Source organism: Ruditapes philippinarum, unplaced genomic scaffold, assembly GCF_026571515.1.
Source record: "Ruditapes philippinarum isolate M1 unplaced genomic scaffold, ASM2657151v2 ctg7984_1_1_1_1, whole genome shotgun sequence".
NCBI lineage: Eukaryota > Metazoa > Mollusca > Bivalvia > Venerida > Veneridae > Ruditapes > Ruditapes philippinarum.
This window is the reverse complement of record NW_026859521.1, coordinates 49,707-72,943: the sequence shown is the minus strand read 5'-3', so window position 1 is coordinate 72,943 and position 23,237 is coordinate 49,707. Positions and strand designations below refer to the sequence as shown.

General features: G+C 35.1%; 2 protein-coding genes across 2 annotated transcripts; both read right to left on the bottom strand.

The window, feature by feature from the left end:
* Positions 1-479: 479 nt before the first annotated feature.
* LOC132756802 (peroxisomal acyl-coenzyme A oxidase 1-like) lies at positions 480-10,547 on the bottom strand (the record flags this gene model as incomplete). Its single annotated transcript, XM_060747940.1, has 11 exons — positions 10,271-10,547; positions 9,071-9,233; positions 8,153-8,313; positions 7,402-7,509; positions 6,509-6,628; positions 5,756-5,871; positions 5,087-5,256; positions 4,461-4,623; positions 3,821-4,011; positions 2,715-2,867; positions 480-585 (listed from the first exon to the last, which is right to left on the bottom strand). Coding segments are annotated over exons 1-11 (1,566 nt in total), but the record flags the coding sequence as incomplete, so codon positions are not given.
* A 2,165-nt stretch (positions 10,548-12,712) lies between these two features.
* Positions 12,713-20,066, bottom strand: LOC132756807 (uncharacterized). Its single transcript, XM_060747943.1, has 4 exons — positions 19,802-20,066; positions 16,502-16,796; positions 15,288-15,458; positions 12,713-13,235 (listed from the first exon to the last, which is right to left on the bottom strand). The coding sequence occupies exons 1-3, from the start codon at positions 20,030-20,032 to the stop codon at positions 15,334-15,336; spliced, it is 651 nt and encodes a 216-aa protein (XP_060603926.1). The 5' UTR covers positions 20,033-20,066; the 3' UTR covers positions 12,713-13,235; positions 15,288-15,333.
* Between the last annotated feature and the right edge of the window lie 3,171 nt (positions 20,067-23,237).

The following is a 23,237-nucleotide window of genomic DNA, read 5'->3' as shown; positions in this document are numbered from 1 at the left end:
CAGACCAAACCCCCTGTGCATCTGCGTAGTCAGATCAGGATCCATGCTGTTCGCTTACAAATCCTATAACAAGTAGAGAAACTGATAGCGAAAAACATTGATCCTGATCAGACTGCGCAGATGCGCAGGCTTGTCTGGATCAATGCTGGTCGCAAACTCATTATGTTGGTCTTGTCGTGGAGCGACTCAAATGATATGATCCTTTTACACTTGTTAAAACCTTAAACAATAAAAATGAGTCTAACAAATATGAAAGCAGATCGTAGAAATAAATCTAATGATTCTCCTGGACTTTTACAATGAACTATTAAAAATAGCGTCAAACTTATTAAACAAATTATTAAGCTTTTTTGTACAAAATTATTGAAAAACGACATCTTTAGTTATGCATTCATTCGTAAAGCACATAAAGAAAGATCGGTATTTCCGACTTTATCTGTATCGTACGATTATAACAAAACGGCGATGAAGGGCCTTACCTTAGCAGCAACCACCATAGGTACTCCACATCGATTTCTTGCCTCATCAATAGGAAGTCCACCTTTAACCAGTGACTGAATCTTAGATGCTGCCACTTTAATTAACCTTTAAAGATCAATTATTAATTAGCAGGGGAAACAACTGTGCAATAGTATCGATAGTACTTGTATCATTGATCTCCCTTGCTTATCTGAATCGGGGGTGCACCGAGTACTACGGTGTGTCAGGAAGAACCATCGACATTTAGAATGTTGGGCTGGCCTAGAGGAGCTTCTTGGTTGGATTTAACCAGCAGAAGTGACAGGCATATGATAAGAAGCAAGGATTCTGAGAAAAAAGTGAGTTTTGTTCATAAATTGACAGCAACCGTGTATATTATTAGTTACAAAGATCGTTGACAGGTTAAATGGCCCTATGTATACGGCTTTTTGTAAATATAACCCGGGCCGTAAGGCGATGGTTTTATTGCAAACAGATTTTTATATACGGCCATATATCTGTCAACAATCTTTATAACGAATTTATAATACAGCAAACATCATTTTAAGAGAAACTATAAAAGTGTCCATAGGACACGGATCCCCCCACACGCCACTGTTCTGTCAATCTTATGACTCTAGGTCAAATATTTTTTGGACTACATGTTCCACAAGTTGAAAACTAAAAATCAACAAAGGGCCATAATTTTGTTAAATTTAGTCGCAGCAAAAAATCCCTTCCTTTATCACCATCTACACATTAAGGTTGTTCATCCCTGGAAGTTTAAGCAAAATCTTCCATCCGGTTAAGAGGAGTTGCGTTCACAAAATTTCACATAGTATATAATGAAAAAATCAACATAGGGCCATAATTCTGTTAAATTTGGTCGCAGCAAAAATTCCTTCCTTTACTGCCATCTACACATTAAGGTTGTCATCCCTGTAAGTTAAAGCAAAATCTGCCATCTGGTTTAAGAAGAGTTGCGTTCACAAAATTTCTACATAGTATATAGTGCAAAAATCATCAAAGGGCCATTATTCTATTATATTTGATTGCAGCAAAAATTCCTTCCTTTACTGCCATCTACACATAAAGGTTGTTCATCACGTAAGTTTAAGCAAAATCTGCCATCCGGTTTAAGAGGAGTTGCGTTCACAAAATTTCTACGTAGTATCTTGTGAAAAAAATCAACAAAGGGCATTATTCTGTTAAATTTGAATGCAGCAAAAATCCCTTCCTTTACTACAATCTACACATTAAGATTGTTCATCCCTGGAGGTTTAAGCAAAATCTGCCATCCGGTTTAAGAGGAGCTGCGTTCCCAAATTTTACATAGTATCTTGTGAAAAAATCAACAAAGGGCCATAATTCTGTTAAATTTGGTCGCAGCAAAATTTCCTTCCTTTACTACCATCTACACATTAAGGTTGTTCATCCCTGTAAGTTTAAGCAAAATCTGCCACCCGGTTTAAGAGGAGTTGCGTTCACAAAATTTCTACATAGTATCTAGTGAAAAAATCAACAAAGGGCCATAATTCTGTTAAATTTCGTGGCAGCGAAAATTCCTTCCTGTACTTCCATCTACACATTAAGGTTGTTGATCCCTGAAAGTTTAAGCAAAATCTGCCATCTGGTTTAAGAGGAGTTGCGTTCACAAGATTTCGGGACGTACGGACTGACGGACGGACGGACTGACGGACGGACGGACTGACGGACTGACAAGTGCAACGCTATATGCTCCCACATTGTGGGGGGCATAAAAATGAATCGACGGCAGCCGTATATATATAAAACTATATAAGTTATCCATTGTAAAATGACGTTACAAACGTGCAGTATTATAAACAACTTTACAATACTGTACGTTAATACTGTAACATAATAAGACCTCTTTGCGATTTGAACTTTTACCAACGACGAGAGAAATGACCAAGGTCATCATTCCTTGTCCTCTCAGCAGTTAATACACTTACCTAGCTGCCTTCTTTTCTATAACATTTTTAAAGTTTGTGTATTTGAGCCGTGCCACGACAAAAACAACTTAATGTGATTGCGACCAGCATGGATCCAGACTAGCCTGCTGGATCCATGCTGGTCGCAAACATTTTATGTTGGTTTTGTCGTGACGCGGCTCTTTTTTATCGTGGTGATGATGTATAAGTACAAATCAAAAATAAAATTATGTTCCTTTCTGTTCTTCTATGGATACAAGTATATGATTTATACAAAGCAAACTTAGGAGAGTAATAGCTCACCTGACTGCCGTGTGTTCATATGCTTCAATTAAATCAGCCATGTTGAGGGCATCATTGAGGGAACTTCTCTGTTTGACTGGATTGTTGAGGTAAGACATAAATCCTACAAGTGTCTGTCCACTGGCCGCCTGGGCATATTGTTTTACTAAATACCTAAGATATATATTTTAAAAATAATTTTAAGCATTTTGAATGCACAATTTACTTAAGTGGATCTAAACTTTAGTCAGATTAGTATTTCACCAACAAATCGCTTCAGTTTTATCAGTGCGCGGTATTGCGGTACATTTACGACATTAGAAGCAGTCTAGTTATATATAGTGCACATTGTTTTATCCGGTAACTTTATTAAACTATAACAAACTATTTCAGTGTCTTGTGGGAATGTTGTTCATGTATACATGTAATGCAAAATCTTCAGGGGTATAGTAATTGTAAAAGTGGTCTTTTTCGCGCTTCAAGGAAAACAAGTTAATACAAGTTTATGAATGTTAAATATCTTTAATTTGAGATGTCCAAGTAGCAGCTAGCTACTCTTTTCCTCGGATAGAAGCAAAGTAGAAAAAATTCTGATAAATACTTTGGTAAAAATCGTAAAATGTTTTGCCTGTGATCTTCAACAATTTATTCAAATCCGAAGTGAATATCTGTGAGAATATAATGGAAATTAAAAAATAAACAAGAGAGAGAACGTAGATTATCTTCTCTGAGAAATGCATTCCAAATTTTGCAGTGAACAAGTACTAGTATTCAATTGAAAGTGAAAACTTTGATAGCTTTTTGAGAAATGAAAAAGGTAAACTGGGGAAAATCCTTAACAAATGTAAAATAAACGTTTGGAATATCTTCCTTTGTATATTGCATCACATGGTGTAAACCAATATTATGTCACATGATGATTAAAAACAAGTAAACCAGCTTTAGTAGTTTCTGAGAAAATAAACTAAAGTATTTAACCTACTTAAGGTCAAAGTGAATTTTTATGTATAGGGGACCATAAACGAAAGCTAAACCAATGAGGTTAGCCAATGCCGAAGCTGACAAGAAGTCATGGCAATACATCAACCCTTTCCTTCGAAAAATGGAGCTGAGAATTAAGTACAAACCTTGCACACTGTAGATACATGACCGTATTTTCGCCTTCATAAGTACATGCTGGTGTCATATATGTCCAGATTTTAGGGATTCCGCTGGCGTGAGTGTATCCATGGCCGCCACACGCCATACGTAGTTTGTCTACACCGTTGCTAGCAACCTCTGCAGAAAACGCCTTTAACCCCGCGGCCAACCCATGCAGCTATTGTAACAATAAACATTACAGGTCAATGTTTTCATAACTTCATTACTGGCATTTATTTCTAATTTTACATATCCAGTTCTTTAAGAAAACAAAAACACAAAAAAACTCAAACTTGAAAAAAATATACTTATATTTAAAAGAAAAATAAACGGTTTGATTGAGTATAATGAAAAAGAGTAACATTCCTCACGCCCCGCTACCACTGGCTTGAACGGTACTCATTTCTCAACACTTAAATATTGCTGGCATCAATGATCGAATGACCAGAAAAATAGGGTTTTCTATGAATACACGATTTGTTTCACCGAGTGGTATGAAAATGAATATTTCATGAAATAATGATAATCATTATAATAATCACAAAACAACCACTCTCAGCGCAACAACAACAAAAATATAAATAAAAGGAAAATATACTAAAATGAAAATTTAAGTTGAATTGTTACCGCGGCCATTTCATCAAGGATTCCTTTGTCAATGTCGGCATTTATTCTGAAGTATTCCTTCAGCATCACAGTCCCGCTAAAAAGGAAGGCGTAGGCAGACGATAACAACGGGAACAACTTCTCCTGCTGTGTTTGGTAGTCTATAACTTGCGGTTCCTCGCCACTTGATGAAAGGAAACAATTATTTATGTAATTAGTTTAATCACGTCATTTTGTTAGAAACAAGCAGCAGTAGCAGCAGCGGCAACAACAATATCAACAACAACAAAATAAAACACTGACATGTTTATTTAGCAAAAATGGGACTTTGGTTAATTGATGGGCCTAAAACTACTCAGACCGGCTAATCCGAAATTTTAAAACTATGGGTCTTAAATATTTACAAGTCTTGTATTATTTCTTATAGTTAAAATGGTTTCTTAATAACATTTTTTTTCTTTAAAAAAGTTAAAGGAAATCAAAATGTTTGAAGGATTATCGTTACGATGCCCATTGATTATTTTCCAAAACAATTCTTTTTAAGTTGTACGACACGACCTAGCCTTTATTTCTGTACTATAAATCTCTGAAGACACAAAGCTTATCTATTTTTAGCTTTAAAAAAAACCTTGTTTTTTCCAACATACCCCGGTCTTATTTCTGTTTGTCTTCTCACAGCACTGTATCTGGTTGCTATAACTAGGGCTTGTGACAGAGACTTGGCACACACGCCGACGATGAGAGAACGTATAAACACCATTGTGCCATAGGCGATTCTTGGATTTTCTGGTGGTGTATATGTACCGTCTCGTTCTACCTGAAAAACAAGAAAACAAACATAAAAATAAGCAAAGATAAAAATCCCCCCAAAACAACAACAACAAAACAATAATTTCAAAAAAAATGAAAAAGTTCATAAGTTTATTGTCTAACAGCATTTTCTTATTTGGATATCTTAATATAAAGAAAATATGTCAGTCGAATAATAATAATAATAATAATAATAATAATAATAATAATAATAATGATAATTATAATAACAACAATAATAACAACAACAACAACAACATAATAATAATAATAATTATAATAGTAATAATTATAATGATAATAATAATAATAATAAAATAATAATAATAATAATAATAATAATAATAATTATAATTATAATTATAATCATAGTAATAATAATAACAATAATAACAACAACGATTATAACAACAATAATAATAATAATGATAATAATAATAACAACGAAATAGTGTGTGGTGATCATAAGTGAAATTAATAAGGTGTTTATAACTTCACCTCCATACCTTAGCATATCTTGATAACAAACTATTTCTGGGAACCCTGACGTTGTCAAATTTCAAAAAGCCATTGTCTACTGCGTTGAATCCAATTTTGTTACCTATATCTCCAGCAGAAATTCCTAAAAGAAAAACAGATTTTATTAGAAGAAGTTTTTTACAAACGCTCTAGATGTCTTCAGTGTTTCTTCAAATTTATATTTAGAGAAAAACGTGTTTAGTGTAACTGTTAAAGCGTATGTTGCAAAGCGCGACTTAAACATTGCAAAACTTTGCAAAGCGTGGCTAAAACGTCGGAAAAAACGGCTAAAACGTTGTAAAGCGCGACAGGAACGTTGCAATGCTTTTAGTTTCTGTAAAAATACTCGTTTCCTATTACTGAGTTATTTTTTATATAAAATTTCACAATACATGTACTAGACACAGGATCAGTGTTATGTATTTAGGTGTTGAACGTTGATTAACAAAAAGGAAATTGTTCATTCACATTGTATTCTGATTGTCATATCCAGATAAGATTCATTTAACAGACAAGGATTATATTTGAAAGCAGATAAAAAATAACAATCAAAATATTTTTGGGTTACGTTTAGCGACTATTTTGCATGAAATCCTTCCGCTTTAGCGAACTTAATTAAGCATGATTACTCTTTCATTTTTGGTACGATTTTCATCATGATACTGACAAATGATTTACAAATTACATACCACCAAAATATAGTTTCGTTTCTAGATTTAAATATGATAATAAAGACATACCTGGCAACGTTCTGTGGTCTTTCATACTTCGTATCTGCAAGATGAAAGCGTGCATACCGTGGCACACACCCTGGCTGTACAGCTGAGCCATCAATACCACGTGATTACACGTGCTTCCCACTGTAAATGTGACAACAATTTTAAAATAAGTCATCAATTTTCGCGATTTCAAACTCAGTCTTACAACTTTCATTTCTAGCAGCTGTTATCACCTTGCAAAAAAGGTAATGTATCCACTTTTGTTATGAGTAAGCTTTGAAAATAATATTCCTATCTTTTAAAATAAAAATACAGTCAATTACAGACTGAACAATAATGTGATAACACATGTCCATTTAAACGGGATTCATAGATGACAATGTCAATTTAAAATGAAATATTGAAGGAATATTCTTACGAAAAGCTTGTCCCAAAGTTACAAAAGTATGTCAGAAGAATATGGAGATTTTTCTTGACCATTGGAAGAAGAAGAAGATAATGAAGAAGTAGAAGAAGGAGGAGGAGGAGAAGAGAAGGAGGAGGAGAGGAGAGGAAGAGAGGAAGAGTAGGAGGAGAGGAAGAGTAGGAGGACGAGTAGGAGGAGAGGAAGAGTAGGAGGAGAGGAGGACGAGGAGGAAGAGGAAAGGCAGAGGAAGAGTAGAAGGAAAGGAAGAGTAGGAGGAGAGGAGGACGAGGAGGAGGACGACAGGAGGATGAGGACGAGGAAGAGGAGGAGAGGAAGAGAAGGAGGAGAGGAGGAGGAGGAGACGAGGAGAGGGAGGAGAGGAAGAAAAGAGGAGGAGGAAACAAAGAAAATAAACAAAAATAAAACACCAACACAACCACCGACAAAAAAAGGAAAAACAAAAAAAACAATCAACACCAATGAATGAAAAGCATACAAAGTCACATACATGCAGCCGGCCAGTATTTTATAGATGACACTGTTGGGCTGTTGATAACGAACTCTTCTGTCAGCGGGTCATATGTAGCCGTTGTTTCCAAACCACGAATATATGTTCCTGAAAATAAAACATTTATATACATTTATAAAAGTGAAATTTCTCTCATTGTTACAGTATACAAGAGCAAAAACAACGCGTGTGTAAAAGAACATGTCAAATTTAAATAAGAAAATGTTAGCCAATAAAGCAAAAAAAAAACTGTAACAAACAAACTAAAATCAAATTGATTACATAATAAAATAAACCCTACAAAACATTACGAAAACAAGTTCCTAAAGGTAGGTTGCAAAAGAACAGATACGTGTTTTATCTAATTATAGATGCTTTAAGGGCAAAAAGTCTTAGCTAAACGTTATGAATAAAACCTGGCTGATAAAGATATCTAGAGTTGTCATGATATAACTCGATCAATGAACAATGAATGATTGAAATATTCTGTTCATTAATTATTTACGGTGTTCCGCGTTTTCGCGCTAAACCTGAAAAAAACGATGTTGACAGTGCGACATTACGATGGTGACAATACGACAGAAAGATTGCGGAGCAGGACAGGAAGATGGCGCAAGTCCGTACTGTCGTATTGTGATCATCGTACTGTCACCATCAAACTGTCGTACTGTCACCATCGAACTGTCAGTTTTCGCACTTTCCGTTTTCAAGAAAAAGTGATGGCCCTAACGGAACAGCTGTCGGCACTCACCATGACCGATCTCAGTCTGAGCATAGGTTCCTATGATCTTGAATTGTTTGGCTGGTTCCAAATATTTTGCTTTTTGCTCGTTGGTTCCCAGCTTCTCGATTGTAGGGATAAACATAGACTGATGTACACCCATTGGTTGTCCCTCGTGATTGGAACCAGCCCTGATATGACACAATGTTTGTTAATATATAAGAAAAGAAATTAGAACTAATATGCCAAAGTGTGATTAATTATACACACAGTAAACACAATCGTTTTTATAAAAGTAATATAATGAAAATAAAACACGAACTATTTGAGATAACACATTCACACGTCAATGTAAAAATATAACAATAAAACTTTGACATTTTTGATACTAAATACGAATTATACACACACATTATTAGGTAATAATTAACATTCTAACACGCTTCACCTTATTTCCCTATCAAAGAAAAAGGTGTGGCCACAGGGGGCCAACACGGTGTTTGAATGGTAAATATGCTTGATGGTGACCTTAAAATGAGATTTTAGTCACAACCTAATAATATGTATATAAATGGCGGCATGACCGAGTGGTCAATGTGTCGGACTAGAAATCTAATGATCGCTAGCCGTATGGGTTCAAACCCCGTCAGGGGCAAGTCGTTGTTTACTTGAGCAAGAAACGTTACACACATTGCTCAGTACTGGTTGGTTCCAGGAACGGATTCGAAAGTGTGTCTATAAGCTTATAGCTTCCTACACAATCGAACTAAAATATATTCTGTATAAACCAAAGAAATAGGTCGAACAAGTGCATTATTACACGATATATGAACATTGAAGTGAAAAATGATAGAATGGAAATAGATATTTCTTGCATTATAGTATACACACTTTGACGTAGCTAAATAACAATTATACACCCGCTCTTTGAGGCAATCACACACTTACTCTTTGAGGTAACTTTGCTCCAAGAATTCAGTTATGTTCAGATCCTTGATCAGTTTGTTCATGTACGCCCCTTTCTTGATAGCGGTTTCGTATTGTTCAATACGGGATCGATTCCACCATGGCTTGAACGAGTTCATGTATTTGTCGTCGAAAATAACATTTTCTACAATCAGATATGAAAAATGTTAAATACCATTGTTTGTACTGAAACAAATAATTATACAATACATAAAATAATGAATTAATTACGGCTAGCTGCTGAATGGGTTGTCGTCCGCTCCTCAGCATCATAGACCACATTATGGACTCGCACATAAATGTATACTGATATCCAAAAAGATATGGTTTTACTACATTGTCATGCTATACAAATTATACGTATAGTAAATTTCATTGCCAAATGAGAATCCGCATTTCCGGTTTAGAGCGGTTTTACTGTGCTATGCTGGCCTATCAGTGCTTTATCTAAAACTGACAAGACGAAAACTATTGTCTTGAGGAAAAATAGATAGAAAGTGCATTAAAAATAAGAAAAAAAAATAAGATTACATTTCCATCTAACTTTTGTGACATTTGCAGGTTGATTGCCGTCATAATTTTTATGTGGTAGCATACCACGCTGTATATATGACGCATTTTCCGGTGGAAGATCATTAATTTTTATTTCTATCAATTTATATTGAATTTAGCTCTCAAACACACTTCTGTTGTTTTTTGTCATGACTCAAAGTCGATCCAGAATGTGAAGCCACTCCGAATTTATTGCAATCAGAATCACATATTTATTTTTTTATTATCAACATTGTCAACAAAATGATATTTTCCTCATACTATTATTGCCCTTGAGAAATATTTAAGATTAAAAATTCTTAGATGGACTATGATATGAATTCAATAGATGTTTTGGACTCATAAAAATCAAAACGTGGCCTATATAGCGTGCATTATGGATTTGATATCGACTTTTTGGATTCTAAAAACGAGACTAAATTGATCAAAATGGATCCAATTGAACATCACGTGATGCAAATGCTGAAAATGCATTGATTAAATTGCATATTTAAGTGTGAAATAATATAAGTTATATCAAATCAAATAACGCTATTATTAGCGGTATTGTGATTCTGATTGGCTGTTAATATTGCACGAGAGAAACAAAGCGTCCATTTACATAAATAATAAGTTCATGATAAAACTCACGTAAATATCTTCGACGTTGCACCATTTTCTTCCCACCATAAAGAACTTCAGTAAGCTTCTCTGTGTCAAAGGTTGCGGCTGCTCTTTCCTTTTGTAGATCCGGATTTACCGCCATCTTGACAAATTTTTATTATCCGACTACTCTTACAGTATAATAACACCCAACGACTGATACACATTAACTAATTCACTTCCCTATATATATTTGTCATCTAGTCCCATTTAGGCCAGACAATTTATTTAAAATTTTATTTTGAAAATCAGGATCTATGTATTTATTGATACAAATATATATTGTGGGTTTAATAATAACAGTTTCGTTCGAGAATTAATTTGCATTTATTTTTATGTAAAGATATATTTTCTAATGACAGAAAAAAACGTCAGAAAGGACATGACATTGAAAATAAAGGACTATTAAACATTGTTTATAAAACTATTCGCCTTTTAAGATAAACAAATATCATTCTTAAACTCATATTTATAGGCCTGTATTTTAACCGAGGTAGTTCAGTTAAAATCTAGGCCCCTTGATAAAATATAACAAGATGCACACGTACTATTTTATTGCATTTATTTATCGGATTAAAATGCTTATTTGTACCTGTTCAACCACTGGTCAATGTGCGATAAATGCGGTCGTTGCATGATTTTAAAACCATTCCCATACGGTTCCTCGTGGAATATTTTTGCATCAAACTGTATCTAAGTCTACATTATTGTACTTCCGCTAGTGAGCGAAACAAAGATTTTGTTCACTGTATGGGTACAATGCTGCTTTTTCCCTTTTTCAATGTACATATTAGGTGCAATTTTCCAAGTTTATGCGGTAAAACATAAACAATCGACTGCGGATTGTGAAGATACACATCAAAGGAGGTATACTATAACAGGACTTCTTTCAATTGCTGGTTTAATGGTAATGCATGTAAATTTTGATACTAAATAGCACAAAAATGAAGTGTATTTAAACATGGAAAAAAGAATTCTAAATGTCTGATAAAAATATCAAGTTTTGCTGTAAAATTACCAGATACTTATAGTTTAGGTGATAAATAAACGTCCTTCTTCTACTTTTTATATATATATCCATAATTGTAGGTTGTATTACGACTACTTTATATGGATTAGCGACCTTATTATTTTTATATATATTTTGGAATATTTAGACTAATTACATTTTATGCTCGGCAAAAGTTGTATTTTTTCAGCCCCCACCTTGTTCCGATTTACGATAAGTATTAATTTCTGAATGTTAAGTTTTCATGAACGACATTTAAAAAACTTTGATGAAGCTATAATTCATACAATTCATACAAATGGATCACTGTCATTATATAGATGACTGATCAACTTTTGCTAAATATGATACAGTCAATAAGCCATTTGTAAAAGCATTTTTTCTCATATAAAGGCAGTCTAAATCGCAATAAACTTTAGCCTCTATTATTGATGAGTCGCGTCATGACAAAACCAACATAGTGCGTTTGCGAACAGCATGGATCCAGACCAGCCTGCGCATCCGTGCAGTCTGATCAGGATCCATGCTGTTCGCTTACAAACCCTATAACAAGTAGAGAAACTGATAGCGAACAGCATTGATCCTGATCAGACTGCGCGTATGCGCAGGCTGGTCTGGATCAATGCCGGTCGCAAACCCATTCTGTTGGTGTTGTCGTGACGTGGCTCATATACCAATGATAATCATGCACGTTCTCCATTATAATTACCTTGTATTCCAAAAACGTCTACGACAAATTGGTCACAAGCGGAAGTTGATACAGATGAATTCATGTCTCAAATATTTTTGCGGATAGAACGCTATAGGTAAATGAAAGTCAAATACATCACATATATCATAAATGTAGCTCTTGATCATTTTATTTTTAAATATCGGTACATAGTTTTCTTTGCTATACCAATGAAAATTTCTATTGTGTTTTACCTCGCGCCAACACAGTATAAGTCATATGGCGACTTTACAGTTTTACTGGTGGAGGAAGACTTTGGCTGTCAATCCGTGTATCATTTCAGGTCTCTGTTAAAAAGAACCACCTACGTTTCAAAAGCTACCTGGATAGCTTCCTCATATGGATGAATCCAAAGACCTAGTAGGAATTCGAACCAACAGCGGAAAGAATACATGTTGTACAGACGGAATGACGTTGCTGACTAAATTACATTACAATTCATTACGGTTGAAGATATACAATAAAGATTATATATAGTCATTGTCTTGATCCTTAACACGATGAAAACATCACACTCGGAACATCTCGCGGGCTCTTACGATACTTGTCGAGCAAAATCTATCTCAATGTAATACAAGTACATTCATAATATTCTTACAAATTTCTTTATTTGTAAACATAACACTGAGTAAACAGTACATTTTTTGTTCTTTTAAAAATACCTTCAAGGAATGAATAAAAAAGACATGTATATTGCTCGCGATATTTTAATACGTGTATTTAGATAGAAAGCTTATCTAACTAGTGTCATCAAGTATTGATAACATGAATAAAGCACTATCAAATTCAATTGTAACTCCCCAAAATTTTGTATAGGTACAAGTGTACAAAAACGCACATTTATAAATCAAACTGTTCAAATTACAACGAATGTCTTATACATTTGTCTTTATTCAAAATATTGCATATGAGCTATTAATTCAAAAGATGATTTTTTTACATATGCGCCGTGTGAGAGAATTTCCGGTTCGTCTGTTTCCTGTTTAAATAAGTTGGTTCATCAACATTATTGCCAACATCACCATGGTAACAAAGAATGAATATCTACATTGATCAGTACCGTGGCTTCCCGGTGTGTTATATCTGTCTGGGAAGACATTACCACGTGCTACGGAAGCCTTATCCGAGCACGTGACGTTATAAACCTTGAAATAAGCGCCTCCAATGACCGATGAAAGATCATTGCTATTGAATGAAATGGTGATTGGAAAATTCTGAAAAAGAAAAAAAATTGTAACTTACACCAAAGGAAAACACGATATCCTTACTTTGTGAATAAAAATTGATTCAATTTGTTGACGACTTGTAAAGTTTATAAGTTTTTGATTTGTATAAGCATACATTCATTAACAAGGACTGTCAGTAGAACAACACACCGCTTAACATTACACAAGAGTCTGGATGATGTAGGATTAAACAAAAAGAGATGTTAGCCTTGAACAGTTTCAGACCTCCAAGACATTCATGAAATGAGCCGTGTCATGACAAAACCAACATAGTATAACATAAACTTTAAATTCCGGTGTCATTAGGATACAATTTTGTCTCGAGAATGTACTAGGTCACCCCCAACGGAAATGACGTTGTGCCCACTGCAAACGGGCAGCTCGATGACGTGCTGTAAGCACTTGTCCCACACAGGGCCTCCTCGGCCGAATTGGTTGCCGGGCTTGCCTGAGGCGGCGCAACACTGTCTGTTTCCTGATACCACACTGCCTTGCAGAACTTGTCGCCGTTTGAAAACGACGTCGAGGGTGCGTCAACGTAATGAACCTGTCCGTTCAAGGGTTTGTAACCCTCGGTCTACCGGGTCTAGGGCGATCTGCTATCCCGTCTGTTTGCTGGAAACGCTGGCGCAACCGAAAAATTGTGTTTCTGTGACAACCGAACGCTCTACTGACGTTGGAGACGTTGTCGCCACGAGCAAGCATCGTTAATGCTTGAATTCCCTGATTTTGATTCAGTCTAGGCATGTTCAGTGGCAAGCGCTGTGAAATCAAATGTGTTTTTTCCCTATGTAGTGGGTATAAGGATTATTTCTATACACAGTTCCTATGACATGTACCTTCGCCTCGGACTGCACGTGCAAATTATGCTATATTATGCATTGCCATATAAAGCGAAAATTCCGTGCCAGCACGGATAGGTTTTACATTGGATTGATGTATTGTGTACTTAGGACTAACAATGCCAAATTTGCAAAAGAAACGTCTGCTAATTTTCTAAATATTTAATATTTAAAAGTGAACACTTTCTTTTGGAACCGAGTATATAAGAGACACGAGTCAATAAATAAATGCTATAGAAGCAATATTGTAAAAAAATATTACAAGCATCGGTGACCTTGAACTCGGTGACCATAAACTTCACCCAAAGCTATATGTCCCTACAGGACGTGTAAGTGAATAAAAAGTCTGTAAAGGAAATAGAGTAAAATATATATTTTAGCACCAGTGACCTTGACCTCAGTGATCTATTGATTTTCATAAAAAATATGGAAGATATCGGTCAATAGGAGAAACTTAAGACAGATCCGACTAACCTTAATAGGTTTGTCATACCAGAATGTGATAAAGGGAAATAATTTGGGGCGCGGGTGGGGGGAGGGAAGGGAGGTGAAAGCCATATTTATGTATTTTGCCAAATCATGTATTATAAAGCAAATGGTATTTTTAGAACTTAGGATATATCCAACATGTCGGTTAAGGTTAACCTCATACGGACGGACAATTAAATTATATTTTGTCCGGGAAGCATTAAAATTCGGATCTGCAAAGTGTTGTTCAACATACACTTGCACAATAAATCGCATCTCACAGACACAATGTCATAAGGAGTTTTCAGCTTAACTGGAGGTGAAAGAAATTAGGTGACCCTAATCCACCCGCACTTCTCTTGCATTATTTTAGGCACTCTATACATTTTCCAGACAAACGTCACATTTTGACATCATTCTCTCATTTCGTTATTTTCTTCTTTACAGGCAGTTATAACAACAATGGCATATAGCGTAACTCATTAAGTATTGAAATTGTATCAATCTTGTAATTGTTCACGTAATATCTTATTACCTATGTTTGGTGAAGATATTGTTGTTTTGTTAGCTGTTTATATTCATATGAAATGTGATTTCAATGAATAAACGAATAGAATTTGAAATCGAACTCATCTCTTGATATCCCCGCAATTGATATGGACTGTTCCAGAATGGACGCTGGATGAGTCTATTTTAATAATTCAGCAGGGTAATGGGTTAAACAGCTTACCAAACTACATCCGCCGACGGCAACAAAACGTCTACCTTCCAGGAACTCAGAATTGCATTTTTTGTTTTGTCAATTCGGAAAATGATACAACGTAAATCAGTTGATCTGGGTCAGGGTTACTGACGTACAAAATACCAAGGTTGTCTGGATTGCAGGCGATGGAAATTTCATCTGAAAAGAAAGAAAAGAAATCATTGAATATTTTTTACCCGCCAAAAATCATATACATGTAGATATAAAATCAATCGATTATCAACTTAAAATGAGCCGTGTCAAGACAAAACCAACATAATTGGTTTGCGACCAGCTTGGATCCAGACCAGCCTGCGCATCCGCGCCGTCTGATCAAGATCCATGCTGTTCGCTTACAAACCCTATTACAAGTAAAGAAAATGATAGCGAACAGCATGGGTCCTGATCAGACTGCGCGGATGCGCAGGCTGGTTTCGATCCAAGCTGGTCGCAAACCCATTATGTAGGTTTTGTCGTGACATGGCTCAAATGATTATATTATTGTCTGGTCCTCGATGCTTATCCTTTAAGTGATAATGCTTTGTCATCATAATATCTATGCAGTGTGACCAGGTTGAGTTACATATGTCTAACATATCACCCAGGTCGGGAACAAGGCATGGGATTTCTCAGTACTCTGTCTAACCCAATATTTTACTATTTCTCTCTTTTACCTGGTCACATAGAAAACTAACTTTTTCAAACATCAGTTAATCCACTTGTAATGCACATTGATTTTTTGTCCAGTTCACAGCCTTGTTCGAGAAGAGGGGCTGGACTTAGTCGCTTGACGTTTCAAGGTTCACAATAATCATACGGCATTTGTAAAAACATGTATCTTATTTTCTGAATGGAACGACTTGCTCAATAGTTCAATAATCAAGCGATACATACTACATTCATGTATGGATTCGTCCAGCTTTAAATAAGGAACATACCAAGAAAAATTTAGGGGGGTTTCCTTGTATTAACAGTCTACTCAAATTGAGCTTTTATTTAAGTAGTTAGTTTATACTTTTTTATTTTGGTTCGATTGTGTGGAAGTTATAAGCTTATTACAACACTCGAATCCTCAAAGCTTTAATTGTACATGTTAATATAAAAATTCCTTAAAAAGACAACCATGAAATTACTATCAATAAAATAGTCCAAATTCAAGCTGAACATGTCACAGATTTAGAAAGGTTAAAGATTGCCCATACCGTTACTGCTGAAGTTGAGCTTCACTTCAAACGAGACCGACGTCTGGAGGTTCTTTATACCGTCGTCGTCGTCATTCCCCGCGTTAACATCACCCGAGACATCTTTACGTCGACGTTGGCCAACAATAGGTTCTTGGTAAGTAAGATATTCTCTATCTTTCCCGCTTAGATCAGCAGCTTGGTAAGTTTCATGGTGACGAGTACTCACTAAAGGTAAGCAATTTATTCTGTAAATATGTAAGCTAGAATCTGAGCCGCCATGCAGGAAAACGTCCACGCGTGAAGAAACACCGGGCTGAAAAATAAAAATTAAAACTTGTACAAAAAATCAATTTTAACTTGTACTATTGGACCTATCGTTATTTTGCACAGACATAATGATTTCATTTTTATATACTTTTCATACTTTCTACAATTATTAGGTAATTGTAATTTCATTAAAAAAACTTGTATTTACGTCAACAGATAAAAGTCAAATATAGAAAGAAAAAAAGAAAGAAAAAAAGAAAGAGCAGAAGAAGGAAAGAAAGAAAAAAAGAAAGAAAGAAAAAAAGAAAGAAAGAAAGGGAAAGAAAGAAAGAAAGAAAAAATGAAAGAAAGAAAGAAAGAAAGAAAGAAAGAAAGAAAGAAAGAAAGAAAAGAAATGGGGGGGGGGGGGTAATTAAGCTGTGCATGATCAAGGCGGAATAAAAAAAAAATATATCAAGAAATAGAAACAACAAAACCATTTACCGATAGCTTATGTGGCCACTTAGATGCTGGTGTACAGAAAACTTAGGACACATGACATTTCTGTTAAAATATCAAACATTGCTCGTGAGAAAAAATGTTCTCATTGGCTAGCAGATTCACCTCCGTCAATTCCACATATGAAACTAAGCAATTATGCAACAAGTGTTTAGTTGGTTGATATAATACGCATTATACGAAATATTGTATTCATTAATTAATGCCGTTTATCTGTTTATTAGAAGGGAGACAACGCTAGCATGCCAGAATGTCATATTATACCAGTTTTCTCCCTTACCAATTCGGGTTTCGTTTAGTTTCAAAACTTATAAACTTGCACATATACATAAATAAAGCAGAGAAAACATGTAGCATGGCAAACAGACATTGCACTTCAGTGATCAACACGATTTCGAATAGAATTCACCTTTTCTAAAGTAAAGTAAAAAGTATATAGTTATAATAGTATCTGCGACATTTTCGTGGACAATAAAAATGTTTTTTCTGTATTTTATACATGACGGAGTACTTTTATAAATGCAAACTTTTATGTTCCTGAGTTAAGTTTCTTATTAATGGACTATTTTCTGACTAAAACAGTTACTTAATAATAAATATAATGGTTTTGCTTCGCATATCTTTTTAATACAATTCCGTGAATTACACGACATTCTTTTTCTCAATGTCGACCTAGATTGTTTTGCTGGCACAACAGTAAGGTTATTGACTGTTGAACTGACGTGTAAAGCCTGGTGGCGTTCACGTTCAGCACGACATCCGTAACAGTATAATTGACCACTTGATACGTGAACTAGCACGACATTCAGCACGACATTCGTAACAGGATAATTGGACAATGAATATAGAAACTGGCACGACATTAAGCACCACATTCGTTACAGAATAAAAAAAATAAGAGCCCGGTTTGAGCCGGGTGATGCTCCCTGAATAGGTTTTGGACACAGGAAAGTACACCTCTTGTAGTTTCAGAGTTATGTGCCTGGAAAAAGTTCAAAGTGCAATTCCAAAATTAGGAAAGGCAGAGTTACTGTTCTTTGCACTGCACCTCTAATCACTGTTATCTATCAACTTACAAAATTTCTTGTTGATATCTTTTATGGTTCCCGAGTTATGTTCCGGACAACTTCAAAAAGTTAAAATAAACAAATGGCACTGCACATATACCCATTGAGATACATCTACCTACAAAGTTTCATGTTGATATCTCTTATAGTTTTATAGCTATGTCCAGTACAAGATTTTTCTAAAAGGGGAGATAATTCAAAAATAAGGCTTAACAGAGTTATGGGTTTTTTTTGCACTGCACTTCTACTCAATGAGATTTATCTACCTACAATGTTTCATCTTAATATCTCTTATAATTTTAGAGTTATGTTCCGGACAAAGTTCAGTGTTAAAATTAACAAAGGACAAGAACTCCAAAATTAGGACAAAAAGAGTGTTTGTTTTTATGCACTGCACATCTACCCATTGAGATCTATTCATCACAAAGTTTCATGTTGATATCTCTTATAGTTTTAGAGTTATGCCCTGGACAAGATTTTTCTATAAGGGGAGATAATTCAAAAATGAGGCTCAACAGAGTTATGGTTCTTTTGCACTGCACTTCTACTGAATTAGATCTATCTACCTACAATGTTTCATCTTGATATCTCTTATAGTTTTAGAGTTATGTTCCGGACAAAGTTCAAAGTATTGAAATTAACAAAGGGCAATAACTCCAAAATTAGGACAAAAAGAGCTTTTATTCTAATGCACTGCACATCTACCCACTGAGATATATTCACCTACAAAGTTTCATGTTGATATCTCTTATAGTTTTAGAGTTATGCCCCGGACAAGATTTTTCTATAAGGGGAGATAATGCAAAAATGAGGCTTAACAGAGTTATGGTTCTTTTGCACTGCACTTCTACTCAATGAGATCAATCCACCTACATTGTTTCATCTTGATATCTCTTATAATTTAGAGTTATGTTCCGGACAAAGTTCAAAGTGTTGAAATTAACAAAGGGTAATAACTCCAAAATTAGGACAAAAAGAGTTATTATTCTTATGCACTGCACATCTACCAATTGAGATCTATTCACCTACAAAGTTTCATGTTGATATCTCTTATAGTTTTAGAGTTATGCCCCGGACAAGATTTTTCTATAAGGGGAGATAATTCAAAAACGGGGCAAAATAGAGTTATGGTTCTTTGACACTGCACTCCCCCTCAATGCCCTCTACCACTGTATGAAGTTTAAACAAATTATCTCCAAGGGTTTTCAAGTTATGCTCCGGACAAGAAAACGGACGGACAGACGGACGGACGGACAGACGGACAGACAGACAAGGCGCCGACTTTATGCTCAAAACTAGCACGACATTCAGCACGACATTCGTTACAGAATAAACGAACAGTTAATATAAAAACTAACACGACATTCAGCAGAATAAATGAACAGCTGCTATTAAAACCAGCACGACTGATACAACTCATATTTGAGACCTTAAATCTTTTGAAAGTCCAAAAAAAATTGTAAAACAATTTGGAAAAAAAATATACCTGTACACATCCATGTATCTTTAAAACATCTCCTGCTACTTGATGGTCACAGACCGTTGTCTCTGAGCTGGCAAATATATATTCCGAACTCCTGGACGTCAAGTTCGATCGTTGCGAGCTTTTTCGGAGATACACGTCCCCATTCACAGCACATCTTACATCTGGAGATATCTTTGTTTCAACAAACTTCGTCAACAATATTAAAATCAGACAAGATTTTAAATCAGTCATCTTTTCGTATCAACTGAACACACACTAAATGAGTGGAATATCAAAATTCAGGCCAGGTAATGTAGATCATATGTTTCCGGACACGATTTTACAATCTATCTTTAGTATTAAGGCCAGATTAAATACATTATTTTCAATTATTTCTGTTCATTTGTATATGCCGTTCTGCCTGTTAATACAGTTGCATATTTAAATAAGATACAATGTATTGATGCACTAACATATACTTCACTGTTCATTATTCTGACCAAAAACAAAGAAAAAAATAGCCTTTGCCTTACTCATTTGTGTATACAATTTCAGCACGAGAATTTCGTAAATCTCGTTCACTAATTGAAACGATGTATGGTGTTCAAGAAAAGCCACTGGAACTAATTAAAGAGTCTGTTTGATATGTGAAATAATTGAAAGATTTCTTTGTCCTATCTTATTCATTTTTTTTTAGTCAACACTATTCAGGTACCCGAACTCTAATATCGAGCGATTCTGCTGATTGCTATATATAGAAAAAATAGAAGTTATTTGACCAAAAATATGAACAGTTGCCATGGTCAAATGCACTAGATTTCGAGTGCAAGGACCGACAACTATTTATCGAATATGATTTCTATGCACGACGATTATTAAGGTGGTGTTTAAATATTGTTTTACAAAATGATGTCACAAACGTGACAACGATTTCGCGCGCGTGTGTATTTGTGTGTTCAATCAAATATGTATGGTGTTTAAGTGAGGCCATTGCCAAAATAGCGACGTTCACATGTACATTAATGCTCAAATGATCGCAGTCCGTATTTATCTTTGTCTTATTAACCATTAACATTGAATCGTAAGTTAACCTGTTGAACTGTAAGTGACTAACTCGTGTCATCAATAAAGGCTGGAATGGAACTGCCATCTGCACAATTTTTCCCCGCTTAAAATGTTAATATTGTCATAGTCTAAAAAATGATAAGTTTTGATAAATTCTATCGAACAGTTTTAATTTTGCCTATATGTCTGTATGAAAACTACCGAAAACGTCTTTAAATGGTGTTGACATAATTTTTCTTTCCCTTAATATTCTGTAGAAAAGCACTCACACTTAAAGCTTAATGCAGGACTCTGCAACAGTTCAATAATCAACATTTAATGTCAAATTATGAGGTAAGCGGTGGCCTAGTGGGTAATATGTCCGCCTTTCAACCAACCATGGAATCGTTGATTCGAGCCCTGATCGGGGCAAGACCATGCATTTTCCTATGACACCAGTACTGGTTGGGTCCATGAAGCGGACTCGAAAGTGATTAATATAAGTTGCAAGAATTTGTTTCGCAATCGAGCTTAAACAATATGTTTTAACCAACACGTACATTATGATAAATAGCCACATTTTCACTTTATCCCATAAGCTGCTTAATTTGTAAAATGGATTTTCTAATGATTCAATTTCAAACAGTTCATTTAAGTGATTTAAATGTCAAAATACAGCTGCCGTCTGGTAAGATTAACTGACGTAATGAAGGCTAGCCCGGCTCTATAGTGGTCACAAACGCTAATAATATTTATTTAAGCTCGATTGCGAATAAAGTTCTGACAGCATAATTATATTAATCAATTTCGAGTCCACTCCCTGGAACCAACCAACTGGTGTCATATTAGGATGCATAGTCGTGGCCCGATTAGGACTCGAACCCATGATCACTGGGTAGAGAGCAAACGCTTTAAAAGTTATGCCATAACTGCTCACTTTTTAGTTTCAAAAGCTCAAAAGGTAGGGCGTTGGACTGTGAATCGGGCGACCCGGTTTCGATTCCGGACGGCGCAGGTCACTTTCGTCGTGATTGATCATGAAATAATTTCTACGGCCATTCGAACTGTTCCTCTGCTCTTGCAGGTACAGAAATAATCAGTTCCTTGCTAAATTGTAGGCAACTAGTACGGGTAAACTGATTGAGAGCCTGCCCAGGAATGAAGCAATGGCTGAACTGTGCTCTGGTAAATTTAATGTGGCTTACTGTCGTGATCCGAAATGAAAACTACCAACACTTCCACCACCACCAACTCGTTTACTAGTATTAGAAAAGATACGCCAATTATCAGTAGTACAGTCCCGAGGGACCTTTTGTGTGCAAAAAAGATCCATTGATAAATGTTAAACCAATGTAAAGCTAAATGTTTGAAGTTTACAAAAAATTTGGGTAGACATGTCTAATCATGGTACGTTTTTAGAAATCCAAGATGGCCGCCAAGATGGCCGCCAAATTATAGAAAAATGGCTAATACGCAATTTATATGATAAAATTAGTTCTTTTTTGTATTTATTTTGGTACAGGTGATGTTAAAACTTCACATCCTATTGGAACAATATGAAAAAGGGTCCTTTTTCCATTTTCTTATACATATACTCTTGTTTTCATAGAGAAATTTTGCTAAAAAAGCATGAAAAAGTATCAAAAATCGACTTTTGGCTGGCATTTTTTCCTTTCAGTCGAGGCATAGTGGTGAAAATGAGTATTTTTACCATATACTACAAAGACCTTATCAACAACTTACTAATTGTTCCTTTATTTTTATTGTGTAAAAATGTGAATTCTGACATTCCTAAAGTGGGTGGGGTACACAGAAATTGAGTCCCAATTTCTAGTGAATTTATATATAACGATTATTTAGATTAAGAATAATCAACATTCTAACACTATCGATATTTTTTCTATATAGACAAAGAAGGCCGGAAGCGTGCATTATTCTACAACAATGCACTCGCCGTTCTTATTATCTCCCTGTGTATTTTCACATTGAAGGCGCCATTTTGTTTAAAAAATCTGATAAATTAAAACAATTTTTGTCGAATTTTGTTGTGAAAACTATCTAGAATGAAAGAAAATGGTCTAACTAAGAAAATTAATCCGAACACCAATATCTTTAATTCAGTCGTTAACGCTGTACAGACGTTTAAAGTGTTGTTTACGTGACGTAACAATGTAGCGCCAAACAGCACGTGCAAAACAATCAAATCAAGTACGCTATTTTAATGTCGCAAACGAGTTTAGTTTTACATTTATTTCACTTTTAATAATTTGTATTTCGCTTGGAAAATTATAAACTGAAATAAATAAACAAACAAAGTTGTATCAACGTTTTCAAAATTCGTTAATTTCAAAATGTTTCTACACACGTTAGATTTAACGACATTTTTTTTTCAACCCACTGGAACAGCCTTTAA